We start from the raw sequence: 19838 nt of genomic DNA, 5'->3' as shown, positions 1-19838 counted from the left end.
TTATTTCGTAAACGTAGTACAGTTGAGTAATGTTATTGTTAACAATAGCTAAAGAAAAAGAAAAAATTAACGTTGAAGAGTCAGAGGAGACGTTTTCTTGTTTCAATGGAATTCATTTGTTAAATCGATCCCTTCGAAACAATATTATCCCTATATCAGCACTGTTCGAAATTAGTTCGACAAGTGAAAGATCAAAAATTAGATTTGGCTTGTAAAAATCATATAAAATGATCATGGTCTTACAAAATTGGTTGTTTAAAATGTTCAAAAAGGGAAGTTTCGTGTGTATTGGAAAATAGTACTTAACTATACAAGGCAATTGCTGTCAACCAACGAGCCGGAAGTGGACGTCTCAGAACCAGAAGAGCTTGACGTTATTACGTCGTACGAGGGACTAATTTATTTTTTTTCACATTACAGTGTGAAGACTTGCGTTTTTGAATAAGAATAAAATAAATAAACAACCAACGACACGTGTTTCTGCAAAGTTAGTACACTTATACGTGTAAATACATACTTATGCGCACATATTCTCGTGTCGTTGGGCGCATGCGGAAAGCTATGCTGCGGCCTCTTCGCCTATAGAGCCAGCGCGATGTAGAACATACATATTAAGATTGCGCTGCCGGTACAACATTATATGAATAACATAAATATGCACAGCCGGGCATTCATGGACACGCGCGTGCGGTGTTAAAAGACTCGGCTTTATACTTATACAGTTGGAGAAACACTGAATATTCACTCTAAAGGTCTCTCTTACTGCACTTAAGTTAGCGCTGGGTCTCGAAACGCGTATAGTTGCACCCATGCATACATACATACATACATAGTATATACATACATCGATGTCTTTATAATTAAGACGTTACTTTATGACTCTCACTAAGAGCTCACGCGGCCAGAAAACACAACAAGAGAAAGGGAGAAAGAGAAGAAGAAAAGCGAGAGAGAGAGAGGGAGGGAGAGAGAGAGAGAGAGGCCGATCTTATCTCGAGTATTACGAATGCCGCTGCTGCAGGGATTCTAATTCATTTCATCCGGCTTCCTCGGAATTAGGCCCGTTATTATTATTTGTTCGTGTTATTCAACTGACTCAATTTTCCTTTATAGATCCTTTGCTTTTTTCCTTTTTTTTTACGTAAGCACGAAACCAAAACTCCGAAATTAGTTGAGTAAATTACTTGTTCGAAGTTCATGTAAAGTGTACGGTGGAGGAGTTTCTTCGCGCAGATTCCCGGGGGATTAAACCGGGAGATTTAAGCTAGCCAGGTTCCTGTCGGGCGATCCTGATAAATAGTTTGAACCAAGGATTCAGATGCAAATACCGGCTTGCGTCTAACTAAAGACCAGCTTTTCTCCTCCTTTCAATGATCGTTATATGGTATGTACTCATATATATATACCTATAAAATGTACGTACCTACGATGTAAATTAACCAAAGTCTCTCGACCCTGTAGGAACTGTACCTCGTTCACATCTTCAGATGGGAAGTTCTTATTGCAATCACTCCGAAACTGCAGAAAATTCTAAACTTCACTTCATCTTTTAGCACCTGTTTCAGCCGGGAGTCACTTACTAGTTATTCCGATGACGTTGAGCATGTGACGTTCAAATAGTCGAAGCCGTGCGTCAAGCAATGATACAGTAAATCATAGAACCGGCTGCGAGAGAATCGAGTCATATAGTTGCAGGACAGCCACGCTCTCGGCCAGGTGCGAGGGTATTAACCGTACACCGTGAGCCCCTTAATTACCGTCAGCGATGAGAATACATTAACGAATGGACGTAAGACCTGCACCACCGCGAGGGACATTAATCAATTCGTTCAAGTCCCGTCCGTCTGTCCGCCCGTCCAAGTTCTAGACCGGGAAATAAACTCAACGAGACACACAGAGGCGTGACGCGAAGTGTTATTAACGCGGCGAGATAAACGGGCTCAAATCTCGGCTACCAATGCGGGGTTTCTGATGTGGCCCGGAATTCCGGAAACGCTCCCTCTCGCGGAGGAGATCGGTGCGATACACGCTTGGAAGAGTTGACTAGAAAAAATATTGCGGAAGTGCGAAAGTTCGAGGTGAGGATCGCGTCGGTTGCCATGTTGGACCGCCGAGCTTAAAACCCGAGCGCCGTAATTCGATCGGTAACAGCGAACCCGATTAAAGGTGAAATGCGAGTTTCACGATAACGACACCTGGCTGCATTGGATTCGCTTGTAGACCATAAACCGAGGCGTGATCGGACGGACTGTTTTTAAACCTCCAGCGTAGCAGGACGAAATTCGAGAATGTAGGAATTCCGATTCAGACTGAGGAATTCCCTCGCGATAAGACGCCGCTGGTAAATAGCTTGAGGGAAAAAAGACCTTGGTTGAAATTACGACGCGTGAATTATTTACTGGTAGATATATGTGTATACGAGTATGTATATATATATATATATATATCTATATATATGGGTGAAACTTCTGAAATTTTTCTTTCACGTCCGTATTTCGTCGTCTTTTTTTGTTAGATTTCTTTCGTGAAGCGTGAGAGAAATGCAGAAGAGAAAAACTGGGAGGTAGATACGTGGGATGTCTTTATGGAGAAGGGAACCTGACGGTACGCGCACAGCTCAGAGTTACTGAATCGTAATTTTGATGAATTTTAATTGAAGTTGGCGCGGTGGGTTGGCCCGCAACTCGAGTAAAACTTTCGTAATCAAACAAGCGAGAGGATCAATTAGTCTTGATTTAAATTAGCTCCGTTGTAATTAACTACAGTTTATGTCTTCGCCGAGCGAATGAGAAGTGAATAAAGCCACGGCTATACCAGCGTTTGTGTCACACACGGATATAAAACCATGAAAAAAGCCTCCGGATATATTGCACCAAGACCGCATTCAAATAAAAAAATCTCGCTACCCACTTGATATCATGATCGAAATAATCGCGCGTTTTGGACTCTATGAGCCTTGTTTTGAATTCGCATATACCAGTGAACGATATCCGAACGGAGAGAAAATTTATTAGGTACTTCTTAAGGGATGAATTGTGCCACTGCAACGTCGCGACGGTGAATGCAAATTGCAAAGCTGCACGTACAGGCGGGGTAAGAATATCAATATTTCCGAGCCTTGCTCTTCGGAGACTTATCTCGGCTCACCGAGCCGACAGACCTTATTTAAGGCCGGCTTTCCGGAGTAAGCCCTAGTTAGCCCTCGCCGCTTCTGCACAAAAACCACTTTCCGATACCTTATTGGATCTAAGCTACCCAAAATTGATGTCAGAGCGAGAACGAGTTTCTGGCTTTATTCCCCGCGGCAGAGGGATAAGGTTGAAAAATTATTCCCCCCGTAGGCATATACATACTATAAATGCCCTCAAGCTTGCAGGTTATTGGATTTGGCGCTTGCACTTTGCCGCGTCGATGTCCGACCGATTCTTCTTCTTCTTCTTCCGCCCCGATATAACCTGAGCCTTCCGTTTTTCGACAAATACATTCACGTTACTCTTCATCCGATCTTCTCCTTGACGGTCCCACATGTTATCCTCATCGATCTGGGCTTTGCACGCCGGTTTCCACTGACGACGTCCCGTTGCTGCATCGCTCTTGGGGTCGATCACGCAACAAAGGGATGCCAATTAGACAAGATTATTGGTGTACGGATTTGCTCGGCCTGGTTTATGCGAGCATGTTCAGTGAAAATCTACGAGGTTATTAACCAATTTTTTATCAACGTCAAAGTGTGTTTATGAATTTTTCTGCACCGTACATTTGGTTATATTGAATTTATTATGCCATACAATTACTCGAAAACCGATAAAACTTAGTTTACAAAAAAATTGATAATGTCTGCCAAGTATACGTGTAACATAAACAATTCTATAGTCTTATTTGCATATACCAGAGTCACAAAAAGTGAAAGAAAAAAGAAAAAAAAATAGTGCGAAGACAGATATTGAAAATTTATTAGCTTGGAACAAAACTGTGTTTAAAATAAATCGACGAAAAATTTTACCAACCGGTCCGAAATAAATCTGATTTGTTTCAAACAAACATTTTTTTCTGCACATAGAAACAAAATTTTCCCCCGTTTTCCTTTTCTCTTTTTATCTTACGTAAATCTTGTAAAAGAGAATATATCCATGTTCCTTATCCTAGAATTCGCAAATTGCACTCAGAAATCGAATTTCTACTAAGATTGCAGGTGAGAAAGGAAGTTCAAAAAAAAAAAAAAGGAAAACGAACAAATCGCCGGTATGAACGTGTACGATAAATGAGAAAGTGTTGAGAGTCTTCGGTGTATTAATGGTTGGAGGAGCCGGTCGATCATTGATTTACGTTCGCCCAAGGGCCCAAAGCGTGGCGTATCTCTTTTTCGCGTTTACGACGCGGCTCGTACCGCAATTAGAACCTGATTGGCGGCCTTTATTTCATCGTTTATATCACACACGCTGCACGCATGCTTTCGTCGCAATAAACAAGCAACAAGGTTGTTACGCACTGTGTTTGCAATTATTTTTTAACGGATGTCCCCGACACTGTTTTGAAAAATGAAAAAGATGTTCATTGATCTGAAGTGTTGAAAATTTGCTAATAAAAATTTTTGTTATGGTAGGTTGACGTTCGTAAGTCAGGAATCCATACTCTTAGTAAATTTTATCGCGGGATAGCCGCATATTGAGTGTATTATACGGATTTAAATATTCGTAAACTGGAATGATTTTTTTTTACCACGCAAGAGAAAAAATAAATACTCAAATTATGAGTCCAGAAGAATCTAGTAGGTTTATTCGATTTTAATCTGAAATTATTTTACGCATTTTAATCAAAGAATTTTTCTCCGGAATTCAGCTAAGCTCATTTTTTGAAATTATGTTTTGCGTCGTTAATTATATGAGATTTCGAAATCGCGCCACGATAATGATTTTTATCAGCAAAAAGCGATATCAAATTGACGGCCGAATAAAAAAATCTGCTTTAGTCGACTTGTAAAAACAATCTGTCCAAAAAAATGAATAAATAAATAGTGAATTCGAACGATTTATCTACTAATTATTCCTAAGTAATCTGAAATGAAACCCCAATAAGCAAACTCTAATTGTTTATACTTTTAGAATTTCTAATTCTCGGACTTCAAGAAAATTATCGCTGCTTAGAAATTTATAACTTCGATAATTATCACTCAATGTCCAACTACGTCGTAATCGAGTTGTCAAAATATATTGATCTCAATCGTGATGTAAGAAAATTAAAAATAAAAAACGAAGCCATACCTCAAGGTAAAAAAATATAGACAATAATTCGCAAGGAAAATTTGTATTCAGATTCGAGTTTCGCGTATTAAATTTCACGTTTTAGAGAAACCTCGACCCTTTCATAAGCTCCGGCACTCCAAGCCCGCTCTCTGAGCTCTTCGAAAGTACACAGATTGCTCGAGTTTGTGGGTCTCGTCGACAAACTGTTCGTCGTACATAACAACTCAACCGAGAATGCATTCCAGCTCCCTTGCGCCACCTTTTTGAAGTTCCTCTCTGGGGTCGGGGAAACAGGCGAACCAGCCCTTAAGGGCGGCGTTATAACGACGGAGGCGCGGTTCCTCCTGCAGTTCCCAACCGAGAGAACCTAATTGCGCGGATAAACAGCGCCGAATTTTCGGTTACCACAGCAATGTTGAATCAAATGGTTTCCGTATCGTTTAATTATTTATTTCCACTTCCAACGCGATGAAACCGTATTTTTACACTCCCCTATATTGATTATTATGTTTGTTTGATTAATTTGAATATTTAATATATTTTTTCAAAATATTCTTTTTAAAAGAGAAAAGAGAGGGGTGGTTAAATTAAATTTTTTTTTTTTTTCAATTTCATCCGTACATTATCAGTAACAATAAAAATTCCTCACCCAAATTCATACTCCGGCATCTTTTTTTTCTGTTCATCATACAAATACGATACTTATACAGTGTGATTCATATTTTGATAGATAACGTTACAATTATTATTTTGAACAATTAAAAAAAATATAACGTATTGTTTATTATTGTATCTATAAATTTCTCTTCACCTTCAGCTTCTTTCTTGTATCAACATTCTATTTATTATTTTCATTCTCGTGACTACTGTCATTATTGTTATTATCATTCTTATGTGTATTGTCAGAGCCTAGGTATGTATACACACAGTGTACGTAGATTCGACCAGCACTCAAGAAGTCGAAGCACACAATGTATATAGATATAAGTACATAGGTACCTATCTGCGGTTGGCTCGCATTAACATATAGATGCGATCCGTGACGCTGCATACTCTCCAGCCACGGATGTGATATCGCCTCATGTCTGCCTCTTAGACTAACCAACCTCGATTCAGCTGAGCTACATTTGATAGAACCGTCGGTCGCCTTTTAATTTTAACTCTCGAGCATTTTTTTTTTTTTTTTGTTTTTGTTTGTTTTTTTTTTACATATATATGTTATGGCATTATTTTCCACTTTGCACCATTTTTCTTATAATTTCGAATCTCCAACTATAGTACGAATCTTGAAGAGTTGAGTATCAACTCACTGTTTGGTTTTTTGATTAGAGATAATCGTTTATTCATTATTATTAATAAAATGTATACAATCCTAGGTGAGTTCCTTAAGAATGTTGAAAGAAAATAAATACGAAAATCATAAAGAAGAACTTGGATGTCGATTTTTCATTTCCTTTTGGTTGGAAGTGGTAAAAAATTTAGTTAATTTATTCAATTTCAATTTACGATACTTAGCGTGTAATTTTGTAGAGAAAAGTATATATATGTTTTTTTACAAATATCATACATCTTTTTCCAATATATTCTAATTAAAATAACACTGGGATTTTGAAAATTTCTATTAAACAACTAGAATAACAGAAATATCACTGGAATATTGAAAAATTGTATATTCAACTATACTAAAGTGATAAAAAAAGTGCCTTACAGTGAAATCAGTAATCGCAGACTGTAATCGAAAATGAATCGACTAGATTTTCAAACAGTTTAAAGAGATTTGAAACGAATACTTGGCATCTATTAAACTTTAGTTAGTCAGAATTTCAGTGTTATCCTGTTCTAGTATTATTAGAAAAATACTACCGTGGCTTGTTTAAGAATTTCTTCAATAAGCTTGAATTTAGAATTTAAATAACCGATTGAATTTCGTCGAGCGCCGCGAGATCTCGTAATTAAAATGTGAAAAACTAATGCCAAAATCGAAAAATGTAGCTCTTATAAAATTGCAAATAAGCCGCAGAGAAACAGTTTCACCAAAAATTAGCGAATCTGACGTTTATTATTTCCTGTTCACTCTCAATGCTAGTAAAAATAATACATTCCACACTCTTGTGCAAGGATTCCCGTTAATCTCGACCGATTTTATCGATCACCTACGGCGATAATCTCTAAGCAAAGACTCAGCAGCCCGAGTATCGAGATCCGGAGACAAAAGGCGTTCCAGTTATTGAATTTCGAAGAGGAATAAGGGTGGCTGGCGCGGGGTTTGTTTGTGTCCAAACACCCTGCACCCTGGTAAAAACGCGTGCAGCCTCGTTCGCATTTACACCCATGAACACATACATACAAGCAACGCACAAGTGACGGTAATAAAAACGGCAGGAAGGCGCGCACCGCCTGCAGGAGGATGAAGGTTTGGGGTCGTAAGCCGCGGGCCGGAGCGAAGGTAAGGGTAGTTTTAATTAAACCATTAGGGGAGGCTGAGAGCCAGACAGCCAGCCTCCACGCCGTTCTCCGTCTGCGCCACGACTCTCGAAATTAATGTATATTTCGCTTTAATTTCAACACCCAAATATTGCGCATTATTATACAGGTACGACGTACCGTAGACAGCCGCAGACGCTTCGTCAACGAAAGTACGAAAAGTTATTCGAAATTGGGCGAGAAGGGTTTAAAGGGATTTCAAAGATTTTTCACGATTATTCTACGTAAATAAGAGCTGAAAATCTACTGCGATAACAACGTTATTATAGTATGTAAAATAATACGTTTCAAACTGCGCGCTATTATTTTGATCGCGTCATTATTCGGTATAATTGTAAACCTAACCTCTGAGTAATGACGTCACAAGAATGGCGCGCGTTTAAAACGTCTTTTAGTTACCGCTACTTTACTGCAGTTTATACTTGCGACGAACCCATCGTTTATCGATAAGTTCAAAATTTGAAATATTACTGCAAAAATATTCTTCGAATTTCATCAATTCAATTCCAATCGATCAATATATCGAGGAATGATTTTCTGAAGTAAGAATACCTAATTTTCGGATATAATCTTGATAGTTAAATTAAAAATAGAGTATTTATAGCATTTCTTATAGTTTATACTAGATTTCAGTGTCAGTACATAAATTATCACAGATATGTTTATAGTAACGTGAATAAACTCCTGATATTAGAACGCTAATTCGTACTTCTTCCAAACCGTGCGCAAACCACAATTTTCTACGCATGTGTTGAACACAATTATAGAAGATAGCGATTTGCCGCAGAATTCGGATAAACGTTCGAGAAAAAAGGAATTTTCGAGCTTGCGTGATAATATCAGAAAGGTTGAACGTTCTTCCACCGTCAAAATGGAAGCAGGATGTAAACACGATATGAGCATCGATCGTACAGTATTATATGTGTCGTAATGGAAACGTGAACGCTGCTAATGGCATCACTTACTTACCGGCGCGTCCATCGTAGCCGTGTTCGTGTTCGGTTTCCTCGTGTTCCCCGCTGTCCTCGCCAGCCATCCCTTGGGTCTGCACTACCTTCGGGATTTCTGAAAACACAGAACATAGAAAAGGAAAAAATTAGTCGTGAAGTCCTTCGAGATACCGAGATTAGCGAGACACAATCACGGATCTTACTAAGGGTGTGACGAATTTTTTTTTTTTTTGCAAACAGATTTGAACACTCAAAAATGTCGACGGGATTATAAGAGTTGAAAAAACTATCACATTTGGGCAGGTCAATTCAGGATCTACCCAAGCATGCATGCACCGTATTTTTCGAAACAATTGAAGTACATTTGCAAGGTTCTATTGATAAATTTTTGATACATACAGTTAGACAAGGTTTTAAAAAATCCAAAGAAGGTTTCGAGAGCGGAATTTGATTGAAAAATTTGCTCATTTTACACGAAACGCAATTGCTCATTTTACACGAAACGCAAGAGTAAAAAAACTGAGTTCTTCGAGTATGCCGTTTTTGAAAATTTATACCTATAAAAGTTTCTATACATAGTAGGTGAAGAGGAAATTATTTTTCTCGACTAAAAGTAGATTCCGGCAGTATATAGGAATGTTCAAACACTTTGTAAAATCGCTTAACACACGATTTCGACGTTGAAAACAGTAGTAATAGATTTTTAAGAATCTTTCGCAAATTCTATTTTCTTTAAAAAATTTTAACAGAGGTATCATACATTCCAAAATTAGTGACAAATTCTTCTTTATATTGCAGAAACTTTTCTTGGCAGGTTTTAAAATAAAAAATTCTCGCTGATTAGTTTTAATAAAAACAAGTTAATGAACCTCCTTCAACGGGAGATTTCGTTAAAAATTTCCTTTAAGTTTAGTTAGTAAACTAAATAACTGAGAAAACTAATAAAAATAGAAAAAAAATAAACCGATCTTTGCGCCGATATTTAGTTTTCGGTATAAATCGACAAAAAAATTGTAGCTTTCCGTCCCAAATAAATCTTAGAAAAATACTCATGACTTTTAAATCGCTTGAATATTATTAAGATCAAAAATTTTAATCAAATTCTAAAATTCCAGAGTTCCATACGAACAATTGTCATTTTATAAATCAAATTAAATCCCCTTCTCGACAAAAAAAAAAAAATGAAAAAAAAAGATAATCTCAACAGTGGCTATTGAATCACGAAGGAAGAAGAATACAGCAACTGAACGAGAACGATATGCGCGATCCTCTCGGGTGAAATCTAGAATATCGCGAAGACGTCGCCGAGGGCGAATGTCGAGGCAATAATACTTTGTTCCCGGGTCTCTTCAGGGTGGTAATACATCAGCTGCAGCAGACTGCCGGTTTTATTATCGCGCCGCGGAAACCGGCGCCGCAAACTTGCATGAGGTCAGGATGCCCCGGCTTTGCCGGACAATCCTCTCTCTCCTCTCTCTCTCTCTTTCTCTCTCTTTCTCCTTCTCTCTCGATCTGAACTTACTTATGCACGGCGCAATGTGGGATCTGCTCTGCTGGTAGCCCCTGGCGCATCTGTTGCACGTTATTCCAGTTACTCCGTCTTTGCAGGGGCACTGCCCGGTGCTCTGGTTGCACGTCTTGCCCGAGGCACCTATGGGGTGGCAGTCGCACGCTGAAACACACCATGCGCAAACAACGGGGTTAGTATTTCTCGGATTAAGGCTATTTCGTATAAAGGCTTTAAAATACCTGCGGGGTTACGAAGGAAGGAAGGGAATTACTTATGGTGGGGTGAAAAACCACTCCAAGACATAAAAACGGCGCGAAAACGGAACTGAAAGGGAAAACAAGAAGGAGGGTGAAATCGAATGAAAAACTAATAACTCTCCGCTATTCTCCTTGGGGATCGGCATGTTTGTTTCCATTTTTTTTCCTTTCATGGAAGTGGATATGACTGACTGAGATGGTGGAATCTACTGGAGGTACAGAATCTGACTGACTTCGAATCTCATCAATCTTCACATGCATGAGAAAATTAACTAAATCTTGAAGAATAATTTCGCATTATAAATTATAGATAGATCCTTACATTTACAAAAATATAACGAATTTCGGGTACATTAATCGGAGTTACAGGCTAGCTTAATATTTTGCTCTAAATTTGCAAACTAGTTCTAAATCATTTAAATAGAGATAAATCAATGAATCAATTTTTGTCCTAATCGGGTGATTCATCTATTTATATAGTTATTATTTTCTGTTGTTGTTGTTGTTGTTTTTGTTATAGATAATTTACTCTTCTCACTTTTCAGCCAACTCAGTTATGAGGTAAAAAGAAGCACTTAACTTACGATTTATCGGAATTTATTGATTCATTCTCAGAATATTGTAGAAAAAAAAGGTCCTGAACTTATTACGTAAAAAAGTGTGAAGTAACAAATTTTCAGCGACACGTCCCGTTGATTAACCGCACTGTAAACTGCACTGTACATCGCATCGCGATATTGCAACAGAGTTTGATTAAAATTACGAGACACCAATGAGTTGGTATGTATTTAATTACACGTCCGCCCAGCTGCAGAATAATTCGAGGTGCGGCGTGGGGAATTCCGCGTCACGAGTTGAAATAGCGTCAAAGTTGATTAAACATTAATTAGCCGTAGCGAGGTAGCGCAAATCGCTGAAAATTTCTGATTTTATGCATACATCGCAGCGATTTTTCCCGCACATATATGTGCACAATTTTTTTGTCATTACGGATAAGAAAACGCGGGGGTAAAATCGTGATAAAGGCTCGTTGCCTAAGGGACTGACAGGGTCGAGACGAACCTTCGTGCACGTTTAGTTCGGTTACCGGTTTCTTCGTAGCGGAGAAAATTGTTCGTGGTATAATTTTTTGACGGGCCGTGGGACGCGGCGTTGATCCGAGCTGAGGTACTGCGCTACCAGAATTTCAGATAAAAACCGGATGCTCCTCGGATCGAGGGCCCTAAAAATTCAACGAGGCAGCCTCGACGAGGAACTCGACTCCAAATGAAAATAAGTTTCGGTCTAAACACCAACCGACGGATTTTCTAGACCGAGATAAACAGAGATTTTTTGTTTTAAAGAATTACTCATAATATCATAAAAACGAGAATTGTTTCGTCGTCTGGATATTAATTCACTCCGAACGTTTGATTCCGATGATTCAAGTCTTTTTGCTCCGTACTTGAACTTAGGTATAAAGAAAAAAAATAAATAAAAAACGATGCGATTAGTGATTTTTAAGAAATGATAAAAAACAGAGAATAGATTTTCTTGGGAAATTGAATATTAGTAAACCAGTTTTTCTTTATGGTTCTCGAGCTTCGTAAGACGATAATTGACAGATTTTTGTGCTAATCTGTTTCAAGTTATTCAAGTTTCAATACACATGTTTCATTCTGAACGCGGCAAGAACCTGAGCATAAAGTCGACCGTATCACGAAGCGTTGCATTCCAATCTTATCCTAATTCTATGCACCTAAGAAACGGCCTCGTTGGTAAAAGTGTTATAGCTTAAGGCGGCGTTCACACGACCTTTCGTGCCTGAGAAGCGAGAGTGTTTATGAAAGAGAAGAAGATAAGAAAAATGAAAAAAAATTGCTAAAGAAGAAACAAGAGGAAAGCATGAGTTTTTGTAAAAAAAATAAAAATAAAAAAAAAATTCCAGTAGAATCTTCAATCCGGAGTGAATAAGATACAATTTGAATACAGGGGAAAATGTTTCGTTGTAGAATTTCATTAAAACGATGAAAAAGCGGAGAAATCAAAAATGATAAAATAAAATAACAAACCTCTCGTGAAATTGCGTGGATGTAGCTGAAGGTGTATAATAATTCAATTTTTGGGTCTGCATGAGAGATTGAAACAAAATCAACGAGAAATGAAACACACACACACAAAACAAAAACGAAAAAGAAACTTCCTGCGTAAAGAAAGCTAAGGGGAGGAAAAATAAATCCTGTATATCGTATGATGTTATACATAAATGCTTCACCGAAATGTTGGTCCACGAAACGCTGCCTCGATGGAATATATAATGTATATAATAAGAGGCGAGGAGGTGCGTGGGTTTTCAGTCTTGATTGGCTCTTGGTGTATCAATGAAATTAGTATGGACTACCTTGTAGTTTACGTCCACCCACCCGTTTGGGGTGTGATGAATTACTTTCTACCGCGAGGCCGCAGTAAGCGGATGAGCAGTGCCAGTATGAAGCCGGCGCCGAGTCGATTTTCTCGTAAATCTCGCGCCAAAACCGCAGGCAGGGTGAAAAAAAAAAAAATAGCAAGACCTTACTTGACCTGCAGAGGAATTACGATTCGTAAAAGTTTTTCGTTCAATTTTAAGGCCTGACATATTTCTACGTCTTGAAATAAATTTAGAAAGATCTAAATTGAACCGTATTCTGTGCTCAAACTCCTTCAAAATATCGTCAAAATTTTTTACAAGTTATATAAATGTAGAATTTAAAAGTCAGAAATTGCGAATGTTAGATTATTCGCGCCATTTTTTATGCCGCGGTGAATTCTGGGCGCAATTAATGATCGTTTCAAAATTCACTCTGTAACCGGAAGTAGAAATTATTTTTTTTCAATGCGACATGAATGATTTTGGTTTCTTAAATACAGTTTTGGGGACGCCGTGCGAGGGGAGTTCGAAGGATGAAGATACTCCGAAAAAATATTTTCATGAAAAATTAGCAAAGACGAGGAATTTGCGCAAGAATGCGAGGTGAGTCGACGTTTAAATCGAGAAACGATAAGCGAGCGTGTTTTGCATGGGGCGATGACACAGCTTCGTAAGATTGGTTTAATCCCCAGGCGAGATGTCGCGGCCCTTGCGGTGGACCGGATCGACGCAAGAGACGAAAGAGAGGAAAAAAGAGAAGAAAAAATTAAGACCGACTTGATCCCGGACGGAAATCAGGTTGTCACGCGTCCCGGATCGAGTCACGTACGGACCAACCGAGCTCTAATCTCCGCCCCGCGTTTGATCTTCTTAAGAGAGACAAAGAAGCACGAAATAGAAAGAAAGGAAGAGGAGGAGAAAGAGAATTAATAACACGGAAGATTAGATATCAGGGTGAAATGAAAAAAAAAATATGAAGCATGAAAACGACTTGTGAAAATTAATCGGTGTTCGGTGTCTCAGTTTTATTGGTTTCTACTTCTACCGATCACAGTCTGCTGTTCTTATCTATGTTCTAGCTTCTTCGCTAATTTAGTTTCCATAGGTTTTCCAGGTTTTCAGGTTTCCGACAATGCCATCGAAAAATCGGCATCAATTCTGAAAGTACTGATCGGGAAATCGGTACAAATTTTAGAAGCGCCAACCGCAAAATCGCTATCAATTTCAAAACTACCGATCAAAAACATCGGTATGAATTCTAAAGATGCCGATAAAAAAGAAAAAATCGGTATGTAGTTATAAAAGCATCCAGCAAAATATTTGGATTTCGAATCGCATCGTATGACGTTAGAATCGAGAATCGGTATGAATTCTAAAAACAAATATCAACAAATCGGTACGTAGTTGTAATATCATAGAATGAGATACCTGAATTTCAAATCGAATTATAACTTGATGTTAAAATCGATGGAAAAAGGAAGATGGATGACTTTGGTTACCGATTTTGAGAGCTTTGAGGGGGACACAAGACGTGCAACTGAAGTCTACGAGCGAAAAGTCTCATAACTCATATTTACGCTGGGTAAAATGAACAGCCGGAGCGTGTCACTTATTGCTAACTAATATAAACATGACTGAGACGCCCACGAGAGCTCGACCTACACGTCGGATCGTAAATCAATGGTATTTTACCATTCCCCTTTAACGTTCCGCACGGAGAGAAAAGGACTGCACGAGTAGCGATTCGCGATCGCCGGCGTGCCATTTTGGCCGTTTATCACAACTTGAAAGCCGCGATTTCGATCTCCGATTTCGCAGGACTTGTCAGATTTTCTCAGGACCAGATATTCGAAATATCAATGATCGGCATCACTTCTCGACAAAATTATCCTCTTACGCGTGTTTCTAAAAATCGGTACTGGACTTTTGGGGACTTCCGCTAAATTTTATGACTGACCTCTTCGCTGATCGGCATCAACGATCGTAAAATAGTTGAACGGAACGCGGCGCTGGCATGCTCGTTATCGCCGGCAAGGTAATTAGTTATTCATGGACATAATAAAGCTGATTTACGATCAGCGAATATGAGTTCTACTTGTATCGTTAACCTCGTGGTATCCTCTTTGCCCCGACATCGGCTAACGACGTCTTTCCGGCGGTTACGTGTTGATCTGTTGTCGATTTTCTCCACGTCCCTCAAAACTCGCCAGATCGTTTTTACCCCAAAAATCTCTGCGATTCCTGAACAAGTATTTAAACAAGCTTTTGACTTCTGGATTATCTGCCGAATCTTAGCGAATTTCAAGGATATTCAGATTACCACAATTATATAAATAAATCGGATAGATAGAAGTAATTATCAAATTTTTCAATCTGGTAAACAATATCAAAATCATATTATATCGGATATAAATACTTTGCAGGAGGATTTCGAACAACTTCAAATATCGTCAAGTGTATTCCAAGGATTGTAATAGGTTTAAAAGAATTCTGATTGTTTTCGTATCGTTTTCGAAGACTTCAGAAGAGTTCAAATGTCGGTAGATTTTCAAATCCTTTTACAAGTTAGCAAAAATTTCTGGTAGATAATTTCAACGAGAATATTATAGAGCAATTTAAAAAAAAAGTATTACAAGGTTGTAAGAATTTCCAGAAACAAAGCGCTTCACATCATGGCTGTAATAATTCCCTGAAGAATTTCGATTACTTTATTTTCAAGTTGACAAAAAAAATGATTGATTTCATAGGATTTCCAAAGATTTTCATCAATTTCAAAATCTGTAGGAGAATCATGAAAGTGGTTTACATCTATCGGAATAAAGTAAGGATGCCTCCGTTGTTGGCGGAATAATTTTGAGCGTTTGAATCCGATCTGCAGCTTCAGCTGCTGCACTCCTACTGGTTTATCGCAAAATGGCAAAAACCGTAGTGAAAGAGAATATGAGTTCTGCTTAACGACGTAGACGCTTGGAGGATTAGAAGAACCAGGCAAAGGTCTTTTTATCCATGCAGCGGCAAGAGAGCGAGAATCCGAGAATATACATCCACGTAACATCTCTGGAGGGGTGTTTCCTTCGACGCGTAAAGAGGGATGCAAATTTTTTCACGGAAGAAAAAATGATTGCCTCTGCGAACCCCGCCAATTACACAGCATTTTGCTTTCTGCTTTTCGGCCATTTTTTCTCTTCCCTTCTCTTCTATTTTTTTTTTCTTCTTTTCCTTCTTTTTTCTCACCCCACAATTTTTACCACGCATCCAGGATAACCCTCCAACAACCGTAAAAATTTCCGCTACTCCTCTTCGGCTCCTTTTTGAAGTCGGATTCTAGCCGGCTGTATTATTCGCGGCGAATATCAGCCAACAAATCCCCGGCCTTTCATGCAACGCTGCGCTGTATTGCCAAGATCACAATCGCCTTTCAGCTTCGACTCGCGACATGCCAGCCTCTCGTCCAGCTCTTGCTTAACGATAAGGAATTTTTTCAATCGTCTTTGTATTTACTTTCTTTTTCATTTGACAGGACGCCAAACGGCTGGTAGATTTATATAAGATCTCTGAAATCTTTTGAAATCACCAAAGTCTTTGACATTGGATGAAATCTTATCGAAATGTTATAAAAACTTTTGAAATCTTACAAAATATTTCGAAACCTTTCAAAATCCTACGATTAATGGTAACGTGAATTTTTATTTACAACATGTGAAACTGATCAAAGTTATATGTACATGAAATCTTTGAACTTCTTACATAAACATTTTTCTTGTACACTAATATTATAATATCGAGAAATCAAAATAAATCTCTAAATTCGTGTATTGTGAATCTTTAAGATCCTCTAAAATCACTGGAATTAAGACTCGAAATTGTGCAAAATTTTCAAACCACCATCTTCTTTTTAGTTGCGAAAAATATCATTGCACAAAATTTCTCCAACTTTACTAATTCAAGTTCCTTTAAATCTTCTGAATATAAAAAGTAATTTTGAAAATGGATGAATAAGTTATCAAAAATAATGGCCAATGGATCTTGAATTGAATTTGGACTATCGACCGTGCACAAAAATTTTTCGAGCATAAATGTGAGTGAATGAAGAATCGAGATTTTATCTCAGGTAAAGCATCAAAAAAGTGGTACAAGAATAGATCTTTTCTCGTTTTCACGATCTGAAAATCTAAATCGCGATTGAATCCGTAAAAGCGTCCGGCCGCTTTTGACCTTTCGCCTTTGAAAGGTCTAGCTAATGCGTGTTTGCAGGTCCTCGCGATAAAGGACATAATTCCTCGCATTAGAAGCCAGTTAACTTCCTGTCCAAAGAAACCGACGTATGTGGTCTTTGATTAATCTCATCGGTTTAAGCGAAGGCACGTGTTGCCCAGTTTTAAACGCGTCAGGACGCGATGATCTATAGGCAAGACTTTGCATGACACTTGAGACTTAGTGCCACGCTACTCAGATTATCGAGTGTTGCTGCCATGCCTTTCGGGATGAAATTTATTTGCAGAATCTGCAAAAGACGTTCATTTCCTCGAGATAGTGAAACCAAAATTTCTGTCTTCACACCTTTTTCTGATTTTATGCCTGAATTTTATCGTTGATACTCTTTGTAGCGAGAATGTGTACGGTCATTTGATAAACAATTATGTATATTAAACGATCCGAATTTTCGTCCAAATTCTGGAAACTACGAATTTCATATGGTCAACCGAAACTAGAAACTGGAAGATTCAATTTTATGTTTCAGATTACCTAATGAATCCGAAAATATGTGGTCAAATTGACGGGTTGACTTTTGGCAAAAGAATCCCGCCTCGATTATACATACCTATAGATGCTCGCCGATTTTTGTCATTTTAGAAAACGATACAGCAATGATAAAAGATAAGTACATCGAAATTCGTAGGTTTGAAATCTTTTTTACGTCTAGAAAAGATTGTTTCAGTAGACTAAAGCATGACCGCTTTTTTCAATCGTTACCTTGTTAGTAAATGCCGTTTTAAGCAAGAAATATAAGAGGATCGTTGACCCTGGTTTTTTGAACGACCGATCAAGCTTACTGGCGCCAGGACCAAGAGTCAAAGAAGCACTGAGGAGGTGACTAAAAAGGCGAGAAAGAAACGAAGAACGAAGTAACTGCAGTGTCCTCGAGTGTTTTCATGGGTCTGAGATAATCTCGAAGAGCAGCCGGCTGGGATCGGGGCGTAGGCCATAAATCGGAGGCTCACCAAAACTCCTCTCTCTGTTTCTCTCTGTCTCGTTTAAAGCACAAGAGATACGGCAATCGCAGGCATCTAGCGAGCCGCGAGGCAGTCAAGGTACGAAATCGTAAACGTCGGATTGCCGGACGCGGACCGGCAGTCGCCTTAAGCTGATTAAAACTGAGAAATCTCTCTTCAATTGCTCGGAGAGTTCGAATTGCGCAGCGGCCGAAACAGGCCAGCATGACTTCTTGGTCTGTCCCCGATTAATTCACGGCTGCAAATTTACTCCGAAGCCGCAGGTGAAATAAAATCGCAATCTGTATTCCGCTCGCGGAAGCGATATTCGCCCACGTCCTCGTCCCGTCGTCGATATCTTCAACTTCTAAGCGGCTGTCCGCCCAGGCACCAGCCCGTTTAACAGATAACGGAAAATCGACGAGTCGGTATCGCCGATCTCCATATCGAATGTCCGGTTACATAGATCGGCACGTCACTCTTCGTTCCAGCTATACGTTTCACCCTGGAAGACTATTTTCTATTATCTATGAACTCGCAAGCTTCGTCTTTGATGCGATTTTTGTGGCAGGGTGAGCAATCGGTTGATGAATCGATCGTCGGAACTATCAACGAAATTTTTTTTACCAAAATACATGGAAAATGTGTAAAAAATTCAGAACCTCGACAACTTCTAATCGTAAAATTGCGATCACAGAACCTTTAAAAACCTTGGCTATTTCCACAATTGATTAATAAATTATCAGGAAATCGGTTGCGCCAATTTACGTTTATTGACAATGAAAATTTTAAACAGTGAGTAGAATGATGGTCACCGATTTGAGTGTTTGTGAAACCAACTGTCGGGAATTTCGTGTCGAGGAATGGAAAAGACCATACCTAACCCGTGGCAATTCCCCAAAACTTAATAAACATTCGAATTCTCGGCGCTGTGATTCGCGTCTCTCTCTCTCTCTCGATAGTTTGCATTCTTAAATTTCATTACCTTGTATAAAAATTTGTAATTTTCCAGTAATTTTGTGCTGAATTTGTATCTTTGTATTGCCCTTTGACCCATTCATTCATTCATTCATTCATTCATTCATTCTCTCTCTTTTTTTCTCTGTATTTTGAAAATTCTTTGAAAAATGCTGAGAGAGTATAACGGCGGCGAGGCTGTTGAGTGCCTGAGTTTCGATTTGACCCGGGGAAACTGCGAGGGGTAAAATTACAGGAGCACGTAGTTCGCGTCTGGCCGTTATGTTGAGTTCAACAAATCGCGGTCTGTTCTAATGGAATAGTTTCTCAACAGGGTGAACAAATTTGAACCAAGAGAGAACGGTTTGCGGGGGCGAATTACTATCCCCGTTACGGCGTGGCGTCGAGTCGCGAAGCGACGCGATGCTCGCTTCCTCGCCTTGGACAACCGCAGGCTAGGCACAAAGTTAACCAAAGTGCTCACGCCGCACGACGTGTACATGCCAAGGCTATAATTCCTGCCCCCCTATGTACGTCCAATTTCCAGATTGTGCTGCAGAAGCAGAAGCACAAGCAGCAGCAGAGGCAGCAGCTCTGCTCAAGCAGTAAAACCAGCCAGGTGAACACCGAACGTCTATCTCAAAGTTGGACACGTGCTTTCAAATCTTGGCTAAAGAATTTGCCAATTATCTTTCGTTCGTTTCAGCACGAGATAATTACACGTTGAGTATTTATCGACGTACAATGAAAGGATTTATTGAAGTTACCAAATATGGTATAAACAAATATTATAGATAGATAGATAGATAGATAGATAGATAAAAAACTTATAGATAGA

General features: G+C 38.9%; 1 protein-coding gene across 3 annotated transcripts in view; it reads right to left on the bottom strand.

Moving 5' to 3' along the window:
- LOC124409302 (netrin-3-like) overlaps positions 1-19838 on the bottom strand; it is a 121802-nt gene that overhangs the window by 11911 nt on the left and 90053 nt on the right. Inside the window, exons 3-4 of one of the 3 annotated variants that reach the window (XM_046886837.1) lie at positions 10200-10349; positions 8697-8801 (exon numbers count right to left, since the gene is read on the bottom strand). In XM_046886837.1, the coding sequence (XP_046742793.1) occupies positions 8697-8801; positions 10200-10349 (255 nt within the window). The remainder of the gene's footprint in view (positions 1-8696; positions 8802-10199; positions 10350-19838) is intronic. The other 2 variants (XM_046886838.1, XM_046886839.1) reach the window with 2 other exon arrangements.

This window comes from Diprion similis, chromosome 8, assembly GCF_021155765.1.
Source record: "Diprion similis isolate iyDipSimi1 chromosome 8, iyDipSimi1.1, whole genome shotgun sequence".
Classification (NCBI taxonomy): Eukaryota; Metazoa; Arthropoda; class Insecta; order Hymenoptera; family Diprionidae; genus Diprion; species Diprion similis.
This window is presented reverse-complemented; position numbering and strand designations above follow the sequence as displayed.